Raw genomic sequence first — 21606 nt, 5'->3', positions numbered from 1 at the left:
CACTTACTTTTCTCTGGTAGCTATAGCAGAACACTATTATCCTAGGTTAACACTTACTTTTCTCTGGTAGCTATAGCAGAACACTATTATCCTAGGCTAACACTTACTTTTCTCTGGTAGCTATAGCAGAACACTATTATCCTAGGTTAACACTTACTTTTCTCTGGTAGCTATAGCAGAACACTATTATCCTAGGCTAACACTTACTTTTCTCTGGTAGCTATAGCAGAACACTATTATCCTAGGCTAACACTTACTTTTCTCTGGTAGCTATAGCAGAACACTATTATCCTAGGTTAACACTTACTTTTCTCTGGTAGCTATAGCAGAACACTATTATCCTAGGCTAACACTTACTTTTCTCTGGTAGCTATAGCAGAACACTATTATCCTAGGTTAACACTTACTTTTCTCTGGTAGCTATAGCAGAACACTATTATCCTAAGTTAACACTTACTTTTCTCTGGTAGCTATAGCAGAACACTATTATCCTAGGTTAACACTTACTTTTCTCTGGTAGCTATAGCAGAACACTATTATCCTAGGTTAACACTTACTTTTCTCTGGTAGCTATAGCAGAACACTATTATCCTAAGTTAACACTTACTTTTCTCTGGTAGCTATAGCAGAACACTATTATCCTAGGTTAACACTTACTTTTCTCTGGTAGCTATAGCAGAACACTATTATCCTAGGCTAACACTTACTTTTCTCTGGTAGCTATAGCAGAACACTATTATCCTAGTTTAACACTTACTTTTCTCTGGTAGCTATAGCAGAACACTATTATCCTAGGCTAACACTTACTTTTCTCTGGTAGCTATAGCAGAACACTATTATCCTAGTTTAACACTTACTTTTCTCTGGTAGCTATAGCAGAACACTATTATCCTAGGTTAACACTTACTTTTCTCTGGTAGCTATAGCAGAACACTATTATCCTAAGTTAACACTTACTTTTCTCTGGTAGCTATAGCAGAACACTATTATCCTAAGTTAACACTTACTTTTCTCTGGTAGCTATAGCAGAACACTATTATCCTAGGCTAACACTTACTTTTCTCTGGTAGCTATAGCAGAACACTATTATCCTAAGTTAACACTTACTTTTCTCTGGTAGCTATAGCAGAACACTATTATCCTAAGTTAACACTTACTTTTCTCTGGTAGCTATAGCAGAACACTATTATCCTAGGCTAACACTTACTTTTCTCTGGTAGCTATAGCAGAACACTATTATCCTAAGTTAACACTTACTTTTCTCTGGTAGCTATAGCAGAACACTATTATCCTAGGCTAACACTTACTTTTCTCTGGTAGCTATAGCAGAACACTATTATCCTAGGTTAACACTTACTTTTCTCTGGTAGCTATAGCAGAACACTATTATCCTAGGTTAACACTTACTTTTCTCTGGTAGCTATAGCAGAACACTATTATCCTAGGTTAACACTTACTTTTCTCTGGTAGCTATAGCAGATAACTGCATCCTATTCTTAATGGAAAAGAAAAATGTTTCCTCTCTTGTACCAGTGAAATAAGCAATAAGGCTTTCCTAGAAAAATCAGAACATTCAGCTGATAGTATTTCAATAACTGAGATAATCTATGTTCTATAAAACATGTCAATGAAATTTTGTCAGTATTGTAAACCATCAAATTTTCGCGCCAAGATCCATCAAAAGAAAAATTAAACATGTCCCAAATTTTTTCTTTGAAGAACATTACATTACAATTTGACGAACTGTCGCAAATTTAAAACTGCATGAAAGCAGATTTATAGCAGAAACTGCAAAAAAATGATGTCACGAAAATTTCATTGCTTACAGTTGTTCATTTTATGCAAGATTGCACAGTGCTACATGTATGTAAACCCTAAACCAGAGTCTTAAGAGCCAAAATGATTAACTGGATAGGATTCTAATCAGAATTTTAAAGGAATGGTTGCTACACACATACCTCATATAAATGCACTAAAAGGTGTTTTCAATTATTTTCAATTAGAAGTTGACCTCTTCAAATCTGATGAGTAGCACTTTCACTAACTGTGCATAAAAACTTATCTAAAAATAAAATGTCAATAAAAATGGAGACAAAGTTGCATACATAAAAAATAGCCACCATTTACCTGCACATTTTCATTTCCATTGAAAAGCAGAGCAGACATGAATCCCAAGACCTCTTTAACAACCTCGTCCTGAGGTCTCGACAGATGGTCTAATACACTAGTCACAACATCGTAGGAGTTCAAGGCATCCTGGACATCTCCAACTGCCTTTAGTTGTCTGAAAATATTGTTAATATTCGATAACAAACTACACATATTTTTATCAAACTCTAGCAATGCCTATGTCTAAAATCATGACTCCAAAGCAGAAACAGAGTTCAACAGACATGCATGTACTTCTAGAACAGAATATTAACAATGACATAATTCTCAATTAAGATCAATGACCCAAAACAAATCTAACAATTTGAAAAATTGTGGAAATCATCACTTCACTTCACCATTCAGTATGAAAATGGTCATAAAAAGATAACTTGTGTTTTGTGAATATCAAAATAAAATGAGCCTTTCTTTTTTTTTCATATAATGATAGTAGCAACAAAGTTATCAATTTGGACAGGCTTTCAGTACTGACCTTAGTTATGGGTTCATATGGGATCAGCTCAATAGGAGCTTGGAGCTTGGAACGAACCAAGGCATGCAATAAAGGGATACCATGACTGGAAATTTTTGTTTAATACTTTCCTCCAGATAAAGATCATTTTCTCATGTTATTTATTTCTAAACATTGTCTGAACTGATTCTACAATGAACACTATTATACAAATATTTCCATATAGTAACAAACATTAAAACTGATTTCATTGTAAATTCAGAAGTTCGTGCATTTTTTTAATGCATATAAATGAAAATGTTGAAGTAAAACTTGAAAATAATAACAAATAATTTCTATGTTTACAGTAGGTGCACAATGAACTTTAATGTAAAGAAAACCATACCTTCTAATAAGAACCCTAATGTTTCTACAGAAGATTTTCAGAGAATAACATACAACACAAAATAATACAGTTAAAACCATACTCTAGAACAATCCATAGTAAAAGTCAGAAACTTGCAAAACTAAGTTTATGTAACACTGATGTAAGGTGCAGTATTTACCAAAAAAAAAAAAAACATGAATATACAAAATGTTTTCAAATGAATTACTTGAGCAAAATATTTTGTGATATGAATTTAACTTGAAAATCACATGACTTTCATGTAAAATACATGACAATTTCATGAAAATGGCCTGCACTATTTTTGTCTTGCATATGTATAAACTTTCATACTGACTCCACAAAACAAACTTTACTCTACCTTGTAGGGTTATTATGTGAACTCCGGCAACAACAAAAATTTGGAGAACAACCTTCAGTTTAACCAACTCATTTTTGTTTTTGATTGCAATATTTTGTTTTCTCATCCTTGTGTTTGCTGTACCTGCATTAGGGTCATAATATATTCGTTAACAAATACAGCATTAAGCACCGTCACGGGTGCTACACATACTTTCTATTTTTAGCAGCTTCTCCTTCCCATTCCTCGGGTAACTTGACTATTTCATTGTGTATCAGACCTCTCAGTAACTGTAGACATTTTATATCTAGTTCTATCTGTTCTAATTTCTCCTTCTCATTAAGGTTTGTCCTCTTTGTCGATATCCTAGGGGAGAAAAAAATGTAGGTTAACTATCATAATACAGGAAGAAAGTGATTAAATGGATATTTGTTGTAAAAGCTTATTATATGTAACAAAACAAAATAGTAAGATTATTTCTTATTTGGGAGAAACAAAAAAAGTATATATTTTTTTACTCTTCTTTAAAGGATAAACAATGATTACATGGTAAATGAATAGAAAAAATCTCAAAGTACATTGATCTGATCACTCATTGAATTATTTTTTGAAAATCATCTGCAATTAAAGTTGTCTTTTTATTGTAGCATATACAAGATGTTAACTTTTTTGCTTGTTTTCTTATATAAAAAAATAACAAAAAATTTGAAATCCAAGGAAAAATGCCTGAAATCCAGAATGCTATTCCATATTGCAATTTAAATTAAAAAGCGAATTTCAAAAGTTTATCATCTCTTCTCTTACATTTGACTTGTATAAATATGTGTTGAAATAATTAACTAGATACCTAAGACAGTAGTGTGGATATTGATACATAAATAACTGATACCATTCTGATTCTCAGTGATAACACACTTAGTTTTGTACCACTGCATTACAAATTGGGGATGTTTTTAGTATTACTGCAGTAGCCTATGATAGAAAGAGTAATCAAGGGAAACAATATTCTCACAAAAATCAAAAGAATGTAACCCAGGGACAAAGACCAGACATGAAAAAACAAACAAACACAACAAAGAACATAAAATAAGTAATATAATACATGCAAAGTAACAAAAGTAAATGAGTAACTTGGACTCCACACAAAAAAACTGGGAGCCTGAGAAAATATCATGTAATTAGAATAAGGAACTGAACATTTTTTAAGTTCCTTAACTCTTAAAATATAAATCTGGACAGTGGTATACCATAACACATCCATCCAATAATGTAAACATAAAACATCATCATGCATATGTCATACAATATCAATAAATACATATAGCCAAGATCCTATATACTGCATGAAAAAGAAAGTTTGAATATTTTGGCTTTTAAATCTTCCAATGTTAATATAATGCTCTGGAGACACTATGTGAATACAACAGATTTTTGCCTCTTAACCCATATTTTGTCTTCTACTTAATTTTTTCTCATATTTATCCATCATTTGTTAATTTTTGGTGTTTTTTTAAGAGTTTCCCATTCCAAAGCATGTGTGATTCGTAGCATCTGAAATCCTATATGCTGAAATAAGACCTTTTACTAAAACTTTGGGGTTTAAATAGAAGGAGGGGAACTATAATATGTATGCCTACCACTCAGGAACTAATGGGGTATGAAAGTATGAGAGGATGATATTCAAATTGTAAGTCTAGATTTGTTTTATAAAAATGGTTTGTCATAATCTACATATGGATTTATCAAAGTTTAAGTGTTGAAGCACCATTAAAGGAACTTGTAGGTTTGAATACACCAATATTCAGATACACAGATAAATTTCATTGTTTTCTCAGTCTATGGTGGCCTAAGTGTAGAAGTAAATTCTACTACATGAGTTCACATCATCTCACAAATACATGTACTTGGATAAAAATTAATACATTTAATCATATTACTGCAAACCCTAGTTTTTTAAAATAAAAAAAGAAGAAAAAAATTGAAGACAAATTTGTTATGTACTAGTATATTTAATTATTGTCTAGGAGACATGTATACTACTTGGTCAAAAAATAAATGGAAAAATCTACTAGAAAATAAATGATGTGTGGCAGAACTTTTTTTCAATGGGTACCAATTTCAGTGGTTCAGTGGGCAATCAAATACCCAACAAATCTCATATAAAACTAATTGGATACTGCACAGTAATTTTTGCAGGGTAATTATTTTGGCTTATTTTAGTGATCTGTCTAAAAATAAATCCTGTGAAATATTTACTCTGGGCTTAAGTACTTTGTGCATCAATAAACACTGCCAAAATAAAGAGCACAAAAATTTTTCATACACCTTTCAATTTTTGCCTAAAAATTGCCAAATTCCCCCCCAGTACGGTATATGATATCCATGAACAAATTATTAAAAGTTTCATCATGGATAAATCATGAAGATAAATAGTCATGGTTTAATGAAAAAAAGACAAAAAACTAAATATGGGAACAACACTAAAAAAAAAAGATTGGGTGGAAAGGTGATGTTAGAAGTTACCTCTTTGAATGTCTGAAATTATAATAAAAAAATGAAACATGTGGTCTAACAGCATAAAAACAACATATTTGTGCAAATTACACTCCTACGTAAATGATATGAAGTAGGCAAAAAGCGTGGTACTGAATGGAATATTCTCTATGTGTTCTGTACAAAAGAGTGAAAAAAAAAAATGTTTTAAGTAAGTAATACATAAAAAAAATCAGAAGTGGAATGAAAATAAGTATAGGTTCATCTAAGAATCAGGCAAAAAAGGAAAAAGGTGACAAGCTTTTTCGGCCATTTTTCTATGCAACCTTAATTCTTACAGAAATTCACATTAATGACAAAATAACATCAATAAGAAATTTGGGACAGTACTGAAAATTGGTCAAAACATTTACATGTAAGCTGAATTCTATTGACAAATTAATATTCAGTCCATTTTTTTAACTAGAGTACTATATACAACAATTCAGTTTTTTCTTCACTGTCCAAACCTTCTTTCAATAGTTCTCAAATCATTAATGAGATATACTGGATGCATTCATAGTAATATAAAAAGTTGAGAAGGAACAGGGACTAATCAAGCTGTGCATGACTCTTAAGAAAATATGTATATGAATCCTGAAAGGAAAATTTTCATTATCATTCCCTGTCTTCTGGACTTATTAAATTCACATTTTATCCACACAATCCCAATAACAAAATTTGGTCTGACTAATTATTAACAGCTCTGGTCTATGGTGATTGGGTAAAAGTCCGAACTTTTACAAATTATTATAACTTTGATGTATGGGGGGGGGAGATTATTAATTTTTTAACAGCAAAATATCAAATTTGCTTCAGCAAACATCATTCATAGGACTAATTGAACATTTATTGCACATACAATGATTATAAAACTGAATTTCCTGTATGCATTCCCAAACAGTTCAACATCAATACAAATTTTCCAGTTTCAAATGAAAGCTATTACTACCCCAACATCAGGACAAATGAAAGCTATTAATACCCCAACATCAGGACAAATGAAAGCTATTACTACCCCAACATCAGGACAAATGAAAGCTATTGCTACCCCGACATCAGGACAAAATCAGGACAAATGAAAGCTATTAATACCCCAACATCAGGACAAATGAAAGCTATTACTACCCCAACATCAGGACAACATCAGGACAAATGAAAGCTATTACTACCCCAACATCAGGACAAATGAAAGCTATTAATACCCCAACATCAGGACAAATGAAAGCTATTAATACCCCAACATCAGGACAAATGAAAGCTATTAATACCCCAACATCAGGACAAATGAAAGCTATTGCTACCCCAACATCAGGACAACATCAGGACAAATGAAAGCTATTAATACCCCAACATCAGGACAAGTGAAAGCTATTAATACCCCAACATCAGGACAACATCAGGACAAATGAAAACTATTACTACCCCAACATCTGGACAAATGAAAATAAAATTAAATACTGTAAAACATTGTCCTGGTTTGGAAATAGAAAAAAAACTAGTGCTGAAACTGTATCAGTTAACAGAGGGTGCAAATAACAAATAAAATGTTAAAATTTATCAATTTAGTATAGAATGGAATAACCAATTAAGTTTTACAACATCAACTAAGTGCTCACCTATCTGTATTATGAAAACTAGGATAATATAGCAAGTCCACTATAATTCCTATTCTCTTTAAAAGCTGTAGAAACCAAACTTTTCATGGGCAGAGAATTTGTTTGGTTTATACACAGATTTAAAATTCAATAAAATTTAGACCATCAAAGCAATGATGAGTTCTAACATAGCTCAAGATTTATATGAGTTTGATGTAAACCAATTTAACATTTATTGAATGAAGACCTTAAAGCATTTACAATCAATTAAGTTATATAAAATGTAACAACAGAAAGACACTTTATCCATCCAATAGGTTTAAAACAACAGTAAGAAGTGCAAACATATTGTTTGACCCTCAGAAAATTTTATACTGCTTGAACATACCTGAAATAGGTCACAGAAAGCTAGAAATTATGTTAATACCAGATAAAGCCAAATAACACCTCCCCCCCAAAAAAAAAGTTCCTTTGAAAACTTTCCATAAACTGCTGCCATTTTTTCACAAGTTAGGACAATTTTGTTACTCCTACACAACCATGACAAAGACACCAATTTCACTCTATAAGTAACAAGAATCATTGCCCAGTTTTGATACTTACGAAAGTTGTTTTACTAATTTTTCTGCCTGACTAAATTTCTTCTCTGGGTCTTTTTGATTTATATCTATAAAGAACTTGATGTGTTCCTGGAATTCTTGTCCAAGAGGAAGTTCCTCATCTCCTCCTACCTCAGAGTAATCTACAATGGAAAAAAAACTCCTTAATAATACAATCTATGAGAAATATCTGTATCATTGAGCAACGAACCTTACTGTAAATTTCTAGGAAGTCCTAACCTGTAAACATACTTACCTTACTGCACTGCATCCGAACCTGTCAACATACTTACCTTACTGCACCGCATCCGAACCTGTAAACATACTTACCTTACTGCACTGCATCAGAACCTGTAAACATACTTACCTTACTGCACTGCATCAGAACCTGTCAACATACTTACCTTACTGCACTGCATCAGAACCTGTCAACATACTTACCTTACTGCATTGTATCAACTGAATCTGTTATTTATATTTGTAAGTTAAATAACACAGCTTTAAATACATGTGTACTGAAAAATTCCTAAAATTTCTGGTAAACTATCAATTGTCAATTTCTGGCAGAAAGGAGATTTTTGTTTATGAACTTCGTTTAAACCTCTAAATCTTTAACAAATAAGTTACACCTACCAGCATCAGAACCAAAACCTGTCTGGGCATGTACTGTATTCATTCCCCCGTAAGCTGACTTCATGTTAACGGCATACACATTCAATTGTCTATTGATTTCCTCCTCGTACTGGTAATAGTCCTCATATGATCTCCTGGCGTCACTCTTAACTTCCTGCCCCTGAACACCTTTTCCATACTTCTCTTCAAATTCTTTCATCTCCTGTGAAAGTAGTTTAAAATTTATCATTCAGAAAAGAAAAACATACATTCATTATGACTCATTTTTCATAGATAAATGGAAACCTAACATTAAGCATGATGGACAAACAGAAGAAGGAATAGACAGGTATATATAATCCACCATCATTAGAGAAGAAGGAACAGAAAATTAACTGGAATATATAATCCACCATCATTACAGAAAAAGGAACAGAAAATTAACCTGTATATATAATCCACCATCATTACAGAAGGAACAGAAAATTAACTGGAATATATAATCCACTATCATTACAGAAAAAGGAACAGAAAATTAACCTGTATATATAATCCACCATCATTACAGAAGGAACAGAAAATTAACTGGAATATATAATCCACCATCATTACAGAAGAAGGAACAGAAAATTAACCGGTATATATAATCCACCATCATTTTGGCATTCTTGATAGACATGAAAATAGACTTACACTGACAGGCAAAGTTGATGCTGACAATAAACTTGTAGTACAGGACACAATGGACTTCATCTGTTTCTCTATACTGAGAAGTGGAGCAATTACTTCCATAAAATCCTGAAAAAAAATATCAATAAGTTTTATTTATTATTGAATATAAAAAAAAGACAGTGAAATTATTTTAATATGTAATTTACCTATAATATCCCAAATTGATTTAAACATTCAGATACACAAAGTTTTTCTTCTATATTTAAACATTTCCACAATGCTTCTCTTAAATTTGCTTAATTATTGAATATTTTAGTGTCTTTGTACATCCAAAATCATTTGCATCTCAAATTTTCTAAAATTCCTAGAAACTAATAAGCTAAGAAGCTAATACAAAACAAATACTACAACATGTACCTACTTATATATGAAGTTGATATTGATCAGCACCCAAAATTACTTACAACATATGCCACATCTATATAAAGCCACAAACCAAATTTGAAATCAATTCATCCATTGGAAGCTAATAACTGGGACAAAATTCAGATGGAATGACAGACTGACAAAGTGATTCCAATATATCACCAAGTGGAGGTATAAAATCAATCTATCAACAACTAACCTTGAAATTTCTAGCAAGGTCATCCATATACTGAGGTTCTTCTGGGAAAACAGTTGGATCTGGTTGGTAATAGTTCCGACAGAAAATCTTAAAAGTACACAAAATATCAATGTAGTTTTCATGTTAACATAAGTGACTTAAGTTTTTACAAATTCTATGACTACGATACAAAACTACACCATACATAACAGTGATCATATTACTATAGATCTACATGTATACTAATAATCTTCATATAACAATATCAATAATCTTAACTCAACTCTTTATCTGGGTAGGAAACTCACTCAAATTCTAGCCAGTTCTCATTACAACTTTTCAATGCATCTACTATATGGCTATATAGATTATCGCTAAAATTAGTCAACCCTGCCAAAAAATAGCCAGTCATGGACTGGCGGGTAGGCTACTATTTCTAACTCTGCCTTTATAGCCAATTACCTCAGTTACAATTAAGTTGACCTATGCTTAAACCATATTATTTATTTAAGTAGCACATGTTTTACATGGCCAAAATAAAGCTTAACATACCATGTCACCATCTTACCTGTAAGAATGGCATGACACTGTCAAACAGATAATGGATAGAACCATTGATGATTTCAGTTGGACTGGAACCAGTATCACTAAAATGGAACAAGATCATAACCATGCACTAATTAAATTATGTTTCCATTTTTTTTTACATTGTAAAGGTTTTAAAAGTGTGAATAAATAAGACTAAATCTTTAAATATTTTCATGAAAATACTCTTCATATTGTACAAAAAACCTTGGTGCAAGGGATGGTCTGCTGTATCAATGAATACTTCCAAAAATATCCTACCTACTGTAGGGCCAGTCAATTCCATATGAGCCAACATGAACATATTAACTTTTACTTTAAAATAAACTTAGACTTAACCATTCGTTTACTCAGTTTATAAAATAGAACAATGAGTTAGGAAGAAAGAATTACAATCAAACAAGGACATCCTATTTCAACAATGATATTCCAAATTTACAACACCAAACACTCAATATCTAACAAGGAAATCATGGACAATATCAAACAGTTAAAACAAAACAAGGAAATAATTGACAAAACTAAACAGTCAATACTTTACAAGGAAAGCAATGGACAATACCAAACAGTCATTACCTAACAAAGAAATATATTGATGATACCGAACAGTCAATACCTAACGAGGGAATTAAAAGACAATACTAAACAGTCAAAAATGCCCCGTGCAGGTCCGGGTGCCAAAGAATAGGCCTGCAGCAGCGCTAAGCTTGTCGTAAAAGGCGACTAAACAGTGCTCAGAAGCCTAGCCAGGGGCTAGGCACTCTTCTCACAGAGCAATTGGGATGTGTGCCCTAGGTGGTGGAATGGGGTACCCCGGCGTGTTACATGCTGGGGTTGTCAGGCTATATTATGGAAAACCTGACCACAAACCATAGTGGTGCGCCGTGTTGGGAAAGAAGTCACGTTCCTCGCATGTGAAAGAACCCTGCTATGGTATTCGATAGGAGTAGGAACCTTGGTGCTCCACCACAGGAGGCTAAATTGCCCAACCCTACCCATCCCTCCCTTTTATCTTGTGGCAATTAAAATTTGTCGACCCTATTATCCTTGAGTCCCATCCCTTTTTTCATTTCATCATCATCACTTCATGTTCATTTTATCATCCTTTCATGTTCATCGCCTGATTATAGCTGAAATATTGCTGCTCGGGCGTTAAACCCCAACAATCAATCAATAAACAGTCAATACTTAACAAGGAAATCAATTGACAATACCAAATAGTTAATACCTAACAAGGAGACCAATGGACAATACTAAACAGTCAATATCTAACAAGAAAATCAATGGACAATACCTAATAGTTAATACCTAACAAAGAAAACTATTACTACAATGACTGGCCATACCAAAGGACAAAAATTAAAGTATTCAAGCCAAAATCATTATGGTTTGCATAATCAAAAATTTACCCTCACCAGAAGAAAGGACCAAAGATTGTAAATTTTTCACTAAATTTCCCAATGAAGCACACAAATTCTATTCAACTATGTTATTTTGAAATACATTTTAAGATGAAAAATCCACATTGACCAAAGAAAGAATTCCATCTCTACAAAATCTTTAGACAGATTTTCCTATGTTAATATCTAAAAGCAAAGTTTACTAAAGCCAAGAGAAGAATATATATTACAAAAGCTTTGAATCTTGTTTAAAAAAGATGATCTCTTCTACATTATATTACTCTTTATACAAAAAATACTTAAAAACATCAAAAGTAGCCATTAAAATTTTGTAACGCTATCTCTAGACAGAAAATCAATCTAATAATCTACACAGGCTTCTGGTAAACTCGTTTTAATAGAGTTTCACATATATTCATGTGAAATTAATATGATTTCCACATGAAATTCACATGATAAAATTCATACTAAGGCTTGATTCATATTAATATCATTTTTATTCTGTCAATTTTTTGCTCAATTTAAGTGAAATCATGTGAAATACTCAGCCTGTGTACCTAGGTTTAGCAATTTTGATGCCCCTATATAACCTTGAAGCCAAATTCTGTGATATATGTACTGTGATGCCACAAGCAAAGTATTCATTGGATTAAGCCATTCAGTATACATGTTTACAGTATTGTTTAGTTAAAGCTGACTACATTTGGTTTATTACCGTTTTTGTGACTGTTTTTCCTCTCTGGAAGAAAAACCTAATAATTTATAATTCAAGGTAAAACCATGGAAAAGCATATCTGTTTTGTGAAGTACATTAAAATCATACTGCACATATTTAATTAGGAAATTTATCAGATTACATAAAGCAAGAAATATTCCAACTGTCATTTTTGGTTTTCCATTCTAGTCAAGCCTAAAAATTGCAATACTTTTTTTGAAATCTGTAAAATCTTCCTTGAATAAAATATTAACAACAGCTTTATTTTCATACTACTGTAAAAAATAGAACAGTCACTAAGTGGCTCTACATAGTTTACTGTTGCATGGTATACAATTGCAATATTCAGTATTCAGTCAACTATCAGTCATAAATACATGTTTATTGAATATTGGATGGTTATCCATGATAAAACCAAAGTTAAGAGGCTGAAAGTATAAATACCTTTATCCCCCACTTTAAAAAATAATTCAACAAACCCTATGGTATAAGGAACATGCTTACAAGATTGGTACATGCAATTTCAACATGGTAAAATTACTCTCTTCTTCTAAGTCAAAGAAATAATATAGGAACAAATCTGATTCAGTACCATACCAAAGATTTTCTAGAAGACATGCAAATTAGTTCAACATCATGGTAGAGATATATTCATTATTCACACAATGTACTTTTCACAGGAGTTTGAACAATTTTGTACAAAGGGATGTTAATATCAAACTTTTATATACCATACCATTAGGGATGTAACTATCAAACTTTTATATTCCATACTATTAGGGATGTAACTATCAAACTTTTACATAACATACCATTAGGGATGTAACTATCAAACTTTTATATTCCATACCATTAGGGATGTAACTATCAAACTTTTATATTCCATACCATTAGGGATGTAACTATCAAACTTTTATATAACATACCATTAGGGATGTAACTATCAAACTTTTATATAACATACCATTAGGGATGTAACTATCAAACTTTTTATATTCCATACTATTAGGGATGTAACTATCAAACTTTTTATATTCCATACTATTAGGGATGTAACTTTTAAACTTTTATGTACCATTATGATAACTTATGCAGAAGCATTTTGAGGAAGTATACCAGGCCACCACCACAAAACTTGTGCTAGAAAGTGTATAACTGATCTATTTATAACAAATAAAGGGTTGTTCATGCATAGAAGGGAGGAAATAGTTTTCATTCTCAAATAATGATAAAAAATATCATTAAGAATATTTAAGAATAAATAAAAAAATAATAATAATAATAAAATTATGTTTTAGTACGCCATTCAAAAATTTGGAACAAACCTTCCAATAAAAAGTATGTCTTTGAATTTGAGTGCCCTTTCACTGTAGATGAGAATGACAACTTATGGCAAATTGAATTAAAGTGGTACCATTTGATCAGAATTAAGTAGAATTCAATCCTACAAGTCTGTTACCCGTCTTTCTCCTTTACTATAAAATATATACTAGTATGTGATATTTTGGTATACTACACATTTGGTCAGGAATTAAATTTCCAGTAGTCAGGAAATAGACACTATTATAGTATCTAACTGAGTTCTGCCTGGAGACCAAACATCTCCTGCAACTATTTTCTGCTAAATTATTTAATTTTGAAAATCTACTTATGAACTCAAGCAAGACCTTTAAGGACTACCAAGCAAAAGACCTTTAAGGATTACCAAGGAAGGCCTTTAAGGACTACCAAGCCAGACCTTTAAGGACTACCAAGCAAGAGACCTTTAAGGACTACCAAGGAAGACCTTTAAGGACTACCAAGCAAGATACCTTTAAGGGCTACCAAGCAAGAGACCTTTAAGGACTACTGTGATTCATGTTTTGGAATACTAGTAACAAAAGCTATGCATTTTCTATTAATTTTTCATTGAAAACACATGTTTGATATTAATAAATATGTCATTTTTTTTTACAAGTAACAACATTGTATACCCTACATGTACAGTTTACAATACTATTCAGTTCTTCCTGGATCCATGAAACACTTTATAGCTATGCAAGAGTTGTATAAAAATGGTACCACTTTTATTCAGTTTGCTGTAAGGCAAAACGTAATATATTTATATAATTCCTATACAATGTACATACTACTGCCTAATATACAATAAAAGCTTTCTACAAACCTGGCATGGCTGAAAGTAATAAATAGTCAAAAAGTGTAATAAGAAAGTAATAAAATATGGTTTGTAATAAAGCATTCTACTAAACTTGTTGTACAGTGAATATTTCATTATATTAGTCACAATTATAAAGTTTTCCTCAGAAATGTAACTTTTTGGAAAAAGAAGTCCTTTCACAAAACTATCATTGCCCATTCCACTTGACATAAGGGACTGACATATTTCATACAGATATTTCATAAGTATCAATTTTCAACTTTTGTCAACATTTCATGATTTATAAGAGTTTTGAGTTCATTAATTAATATCATTAGAGGAACTCATTTTTTATATATAGTAAATGATACCGTAAACTGAATAAACCATAAAAAGGTTGGTACCCCAGGTTCAATAGTACTTCCAAATCATAGTGAGAAAGAGAAAAGATGTTGTTATGGGAATGACATATGTTGTCATGAAAATGACCTATTTCATAAATATTTCACTGTACACAATGTGCAAGCAAACATTTTATTATAATTAACCTGGCACATGCAACATTGTTTCATGCAATTTTACACAAATGTAATGTGTGTTATACAATAACCTAACATTTCTAAAAGCATTTTTCAACAGCCTGAACAAATTTCACATGCATTTTTTGTCTTGTGCTTAAAAAGAGAAATGTAATGGCTGTTCAGAATACAGAATAAAATTTTCTAAAAAAATGATTTTTATATTTACTACTGGCATCTATATGGAAGGGTAACTTTCTTTCCTAAAGCCATGCACAAGACCTAGAATAAGAATTGGGTATGTGCAAGGAAAAAAAAAGATTCTAAAAACAGAATGGTGTAATACATACGCTTTTGCTGGTGGTCTCTTCAGGAACATCTTGGTTGTCTTTGGATCTTGCTTGGCAAAATCTGACAGCTCTTTCAGTAATGGACTCATTCCATTAATGTATGCCCACATCATTCTAAAAAAAAGTTTGATTTAAATTAAAATTATAAGTTCAATATAATTTTAGTTGAAGGTAAAAATAAATATGTTTAGCATGAAAGGTACAATATGGCCTGTCTTTTACTCTCTCAAAAGACAAGACAAGCATTACATACATAAATTGATTTCATAAAAATTCTTATACCCAATTAACATAAAATTTCATCCTTATTGGTAGCCAAATTCCATTAAGAGTATATAAAGAAAACTTATTTTATCAGGGGAGATAACTCACTTGTCATGTGGAAGATCACCAGCCCCACTTTCTATCATACCACCAGCTGTGTTGAGGTACACCCATAAGAAAAATCTCAAAAATGGCTTCTTCAAATTATTGTTTATAGTTTTAGCACTTAATATCTTTAATAATTCAGGAATCTTGAATATTGTCTGGCAGATCGACTCTATAAATCTATTTTCACCCTGAAAGAGCAAATCAAAACACATGTACATGTATGACCTGGTACTTAATGTAAACAAAGAAACATAAAAGAGAAAATTATATTTACTCTCTGCAAATAACACAAAATCTTTACTATTTTGGAAAACATACAGATGGGACATAGTCAAATAATAAGGACTTTACCTACAGATTTCAGAAGATAAATCTCATCAAGGTTTGGATATTTAATACATGTATATACAATAACCCATGAGTTTCACAAATTACAAAAATTAAATTGAGTTCTGCTAAATTCAAAATAGTCATATCAATACCAAATATTCATTCAGATCTTTCTATACCTGTCTATTATACAAACCTCAGCACAAGTTGCCAACATGTCCACCATAGCTATCAAAAACTGTAAATGTTGGTGGTTTGGATCAGTCAAGATGTTGAACCTAAAAAAAGAACCATTTTGCTATCAACAAAAGCACTTGGGTAACATTTCACAACAAATTTTCAGCCCTTTTTTTAAATAAAAATAAAGAATAAAGTGCAATCTTTTTATGCTAATATTTCATTTTTTTTTAATTAATGTTAACATTTGCATACTACATAATTAAGGATTCCATAAATATAAAGCCATATAAAGTTAACAACATGAAAGCCAGACAGACTGAGAAGTCTAATTTGTCTATATATAGTATCATATTTATTGACATCAGTACTTGATCAACACTATAGATGTGAGATCCAATGTAATTTTTTTCCTATAGATGCAAGGATGTGTTTGAACTGTACCCCTTCAAATTTTGCAGTCATTCCCCGACGTTAATGATTTTCCTACAACCTCCACTGTAAAACTGTACCAAGACTAAATCAATCATTTATGTAAAATTACTACAACTAGACAATGATCTCTGTAACATTCTACTACTGACTAACAAACCTTGCACTTTCATTTTGGTCAATAACAAAAGCTACTTCAGATCTATACTGCATGAAATAGTTCATCACAAATCCTTGATTCCTCTTCAATGGTAAGTCTAATTCCTCTACTTTCACTATAGCATTTAGTAAGTCTAAAAACTGAGGCACACTTGCACCATTTTTAGCTACTAATTCCATAATTTTCTGAATCTGGTTTCCAGTCACTTTCATACAAGTTGTAGAATTTCCAGTGAATACCTATAATCACAAGTATCATCTATTCAAACACTGTAAAAGTGCAGTTCAAAACCCCAATTTTCAAATACCTTCAAATAATATTTCATATCTTATTTTGGTCCATATAGTGCCAAGTTTTCTAAATAAGGGTAACTAAGGGTAACAACAAAATTACCGAATAATAAATCCAATTCATAATCAACTCCAAAATAAATCTGGCAACCAACCAGCAATAATCTTTAAAAAAAAAATGAATTAGTTACTCCCCCCTTTTTTACCTCAGTTAAACATTCAGCAAGTTCGGCACTCGCTCCTTCTTTAGACAACAGAACATCTAATCTGTCAAACAGACGACCTTGAACTATCTTGTTCTGTCTGGCCATCAGCTTCAACAAGGTAAAGGTCAACTGGTACACTCTTCTCTGGCCAGTGTACTGGTCCTGCAACAGTTTTAAAAAAAAATCAAATTTCTGAGAGAGGAAGAATAGAAAACACTGACTTTTATAGACTCTAAAATTACTAGATCTAAAAGAAGGAACTTTTGCAAGTGAATGTACCAAAAATACAGACATTCAGGTTTTGTGAATATCTTAATGTACCTGCAATATTTCTACAAAGATGTATATTGATCAGTAAAGAATGAAGAATTGAAGTAGATGTATGGTCTGAATGTAAAATGTACACCTCCCTTATGTCTATATCAAGTCTTACCAATAGTTTGACATCAATTTCCTGTGACAGGATGGTAAAACAGTCTTCCAGTATACCATGATTATACAGAATACTTTGATTCATACTGTGATGTTCCTCAGGTTCTCCTTCTAAATGGCACATTCTGTAGAGGAATGTATCATCATGTTATCATTTACTTAGTTGGAATTCAATCTAAGTACTAATTTATTTATTAAAATTACATCCACAAGAAACAGCAAGGTTTAAATGTGTTATAAGCAGTTTGGAGCATTACAAAACATTTAAGCTGACAGATTTCTAGGCTGTGAAAGTACTTGTATTTGAGGTTTCCAAAGTTTTATGTTTTTTGAAAATTTATTATTGCAATTGGTGATTTATCAAATATGGCCTGTCATATAAACAAAACAAAATCTTATTGTTAACTTTCATGACTTCCATTTTACACAAAATCCACAAAAATTGGTATAATACTAATGTAAGAACTTTCCCAGTATTTGTTTAGAGTACAGGTTCATTTTCGCAAATAAAGAATATGATTATCATTTTATTTTTTGTCAACTTTTTGAACAAGATAAAGTCTTTCAGCAAGCCAAATTCATGTGATTAAAATACAAATAAGAGTTCCATCTGTGGTTGAAAATAAAATGAAGTAAGTCACCACAGTTCATTAAATTCTATTGAAAAATTTGTCCTGCCATTCCATTTTACTACAGATCACAATATAACAAGTCTTTTTTCCCCCCACTTTCAATTACCTTCTTGTTTTAAACACACTTATGAAACATACTGAAAGCATTTACAATATTAAGAAAGTTGAAAAAAACTACTGACTTACCCTCTGAACAATCCTTAGGTGGGCCTGTCACTGACTTACCTTCTGAACAATCCTTAGGTGGGCCTGTAACTGACTTACCCTCTGAACAATCCTTAGGTGGACCTGTCACTGACTTACCCTCTGAACAATCCTTAGGTGGGCCTGTCACTGACTTACCTTCTGAACAATCCTTAGGTGGACCTGTCACTGACTTACCCTCTGAACAATCCTTAGGTGGGCCTGTAACTGACTTACCTTATTAATATACTAAGGATGTCACTGAGTTCTTTTGTCTGTTGATCGTTCAGTTTAGCTGTAGCAAATCTTCTCAGTTTGGGTAATGTCTTCTCTAAAGTCTCTAGTACTTTCAATGACTGGTCAGTAATCAGAACCTGAATAAAAAAATGTTTAATGCTGATAAATACAATATAGACAGGAATCTTGATTTGTCAAAACTTTCAGCTACAAAACTACAGTGGAAGAACTATTGTTTAGAGGGTACCAATTTTCATGGTTTTCATATTAAAAAAGGCAAAAATATGAATTACCATAAAAAAAGTACCTCATAGTAAATGAACATGAAAAGCTGTGGTTAACTTCACAAAAACTTGAAAATACTCTTACTCCCATAATGGCATAATTACTCAATGAATATACCATTCACATTTTGTGAAGTTGATCATTGGTTATATGAGTGTATGCTGATAGATCAAAGTAAGTTGACAAATATCTACAGTGTAAAATGGTGGACATTTAATTGTTTCATTAGAGGAGGATGTTTCTTACAAGTTGATAACCAGTCTTACCTGAGCTTGTACAGCCCTAGTAAACAGCTGTTTATAAGCTGAGTAGTATCGGTTTAGTAGAGCCATAGATATCCTGATCATTTCATACCTCTTATAAAAATTATGGAGGATGTGTTTTATCAGTTGAGGACCAGCCTTACCTGAGCCTGAACAGCCCTTGTAAACAGCTGATTATAAGCCGAGTAGTATCTGTTTAGCAGAGCCATGGACATTCTGACCATTTCATCATACTGGTAAAATGACAGATCCTGGAGAAAAATAGGAAATATGTATACAAGTTGGGCTAATGACAATCAATATTTTTATAACAGTGAATTGAATGTTAAGATCCTTACAAACCTGTTCTGGTTTATACCATTATCACCAAATAAAATAAGACAGGAAAAAAATGTCAAATTTTGTATGGGCTTAGCTTTACTTACTGTGAAGCAAGAGTCAAAATGTACCAGTAAATTGATCCCTTGTCAGAAAAGTTGATTATCCAATATTTACTGAACAACTGAAAGTATTAAATGCAATTTTTTCTAACAATTGTGAGTATCTTACAGAAAAAAGTAATCAATCCAAATAAGGTACTAATATTGTTAGCAACTTCTTGCAATAGTAATTTCAGTACTGTGCATTCATACATAATTTGCATAATTAAATATTACTAAACCATCTTGTGTTGCAGATAGGTGCCACAGAAGCACCATTTCTAGCATAATACGAGACCAAAATGTTCTTCTTAAAAATCATACACGTTTTCTACACGTGTTTCTTACTTATATGAGAGTGGGAAGTTGACATTAAAAGATGAAATGATCAATTAGCATTGAACTTTTTTTAATATAGTTGAGAAATGCCTAGTGTCCAATTCAAAGAATGCCAGTTGTTTTGATTAAAAAACATTTTGAAAAAGGAATGCACTTATATTGCTAGTAATGTACAAATATATGATGAAAAAAGATGTAAAAGAACATGAATGTATATAATCATTATACTTGTATAGTCTTCCTTAAATCTACCTAAAATCTTCAAGTTTCAGCTCACTAAAACTTTGGAGCCAAGTCCATATATTATATCTATCCCAGGGTTTATGTTGAAAAAGAGAAAATCACTGATTGACTTGGAGTTAAGTAGAACATTAAATTCGCCTCGATGTTGAAAGCATGCCAAACTCAGTGGCATAGAATATTTGATGATTAGCAACTTTAAAGACTTCTGACTTCAATTTTCTTTCAAGCTCCATGATATTAAAAGACATTAGATATGTCCATCTGGGTAAGAACCTACCCTGAGAATTGATACCAAGTCATAGTGTTTGATATAATCTGTCTGAAAGAATATGTCCTTCATTCTCTTTACAGCTGACTTTGACACTCTACAAAAATATAAAAGAAGATTTTAACAACATAAATGAAATACAATATCATCAATCTACTAATGGTAAGTATAAAATGACATCCAAATTAAAAATACATTTTATATATTAAATATACATACAAATTAAACTTCAACCTCCATTCATATATTTTGTACCATGTAGTGTTATAAATGGAAAAAAAAACTTTGAATACAATCGGAACTGCTCGGCCATTTCCGCTACACTAAAAAATGACCTTGGATGCAGAAAGAAGAATTTCTTCTTGAACAATTTGCCTGGATTGTAGGCATACACGAATCAAAGTAGTTCTGTTCACCAGGTGGCGCCAAAAAAGAATTTGTTGGATAGCACTAGAAATAAAGAACAACAACTCTTCCAAGAATTTTGGCGAGAAGCAAGGAACTAAGAAAAAAGTAATAGTAAAAAAATCAACCAGTTTAACTATAATTTTAGAATCGGATTGGTCATATTCCAGACAGATCAATCCCCCTAGTGCCTCCAAAGTTTTTCTTTTGTGTAACTAGAAAGGCTGAGGTGTTCCGATTGCTTTGAATACACTAGGATTATCTCC

General features: G+C 31.9%; 1 protein-coding gene across 10 annotated transcripts in view; it reads right to left on the bottom strand.

The window, feature by feature from the left end:
• LOC148626718 (inositol 1,4,5-trisphosphate-gated calcium channel ITPR2-like) overlaps nucleotides 1-21606 on the bottom strand; it is a 104464-nt gene that overhangs the window by 25251 nt on the left and 57607 nt on the right. For 6 of the 10 annotated variants that reach the window (XM_088570952.1, XM_088570954.1, XM_088570956.1 and 3 more), the window contains exons 34-51: nucleotides 20945-21032; nucleotides 19810-19917; nucleotides 19119-19255; nucleotides 18068-18191; nucleotides 17635-17796; nucleotides 17139-17377; nucleotides 16566-16647; nucleotides 16040-16227; nucleotides 15668-15781; nucleotides 12663-12686; nucleotides 10531-10609; nucleotides 9984-10070; nucleotides 9380-9484; nucleotides 8708-8909; nucleotides 8079-8217; nucleotides 3559-3711; nucleotides 2128-2284; nucleotides 1458-1555 (exon numbers count right to left, since the gene is read on the bottom strand). In XM_088570952.1, coding sequence (XP_088427078.1) covers nucleotides 1458-1555; nucleotides 2128-2284; nucleotides 3559-3711; nucleotides 8079-8217; nucleotides 8708-8909; nucleotides 9380-9484; nucleotides 9984-10070; nucleotides 10531-10609; nucleotides 12663-12686; nucleotides 15668-15781; nucleotides 16040-16227; nucleotides 16566-16647; nucleotides 17139-17377; nucleotides 17635-17796; nucleotides 18068-18191; nucleotides 19119-19255; nucleotides 19810-19917; nucleotides 20945-21032 — 2286 coding nt within the window. The remainder of the gene's footprint in view (nucleotides 1-1457; nucleotides 1556-2127; nucleotides 2285-3558; nucleotides 3712-8078; nucleotides 8218-8707; nucleotides 8910-9379; nucleotides 9485-9983; nucleotides 10071-10530; nucleotides 10610-12662; nucleotides 12687-15667; nucleotides 15782-16039; nucleotides 16228-16565; nucleotides 16648-17138; nucleotides 17378-17634; nucleotides 17797-18067; nucleotides 18192-19118; nucleotides 19256-19809; nucleotides 19918-20944; nucleotides 21033-21606) is intronic. The other 4 variants (XM_088570951.1, XM_088570953.1, XM_088570955.1 and 1 more) reach the window with 1 other exon arrangement.

The sequence above is a fragment of the Perna viridis genome, chromosome 2 (genome assembly GCF_037379345.1).
Source record: "Perna viridis isolate PV_CMFRI_1.1 ecotype Kerala chromosome 2, ASM3737934v1, whole genome shotgun sequence".
In the NCBI taxonomy this organism is placed as follows: Eukaryota; Metazoa; Mollusca; class Bivalvia; order Mytilida; family Mytilidae; genus Perna; species Perna viridis.
Note: the sequence above shows the minus strand (reverse complement) of the source record. Positions and strands in the feature narration are given on the sequence as shown.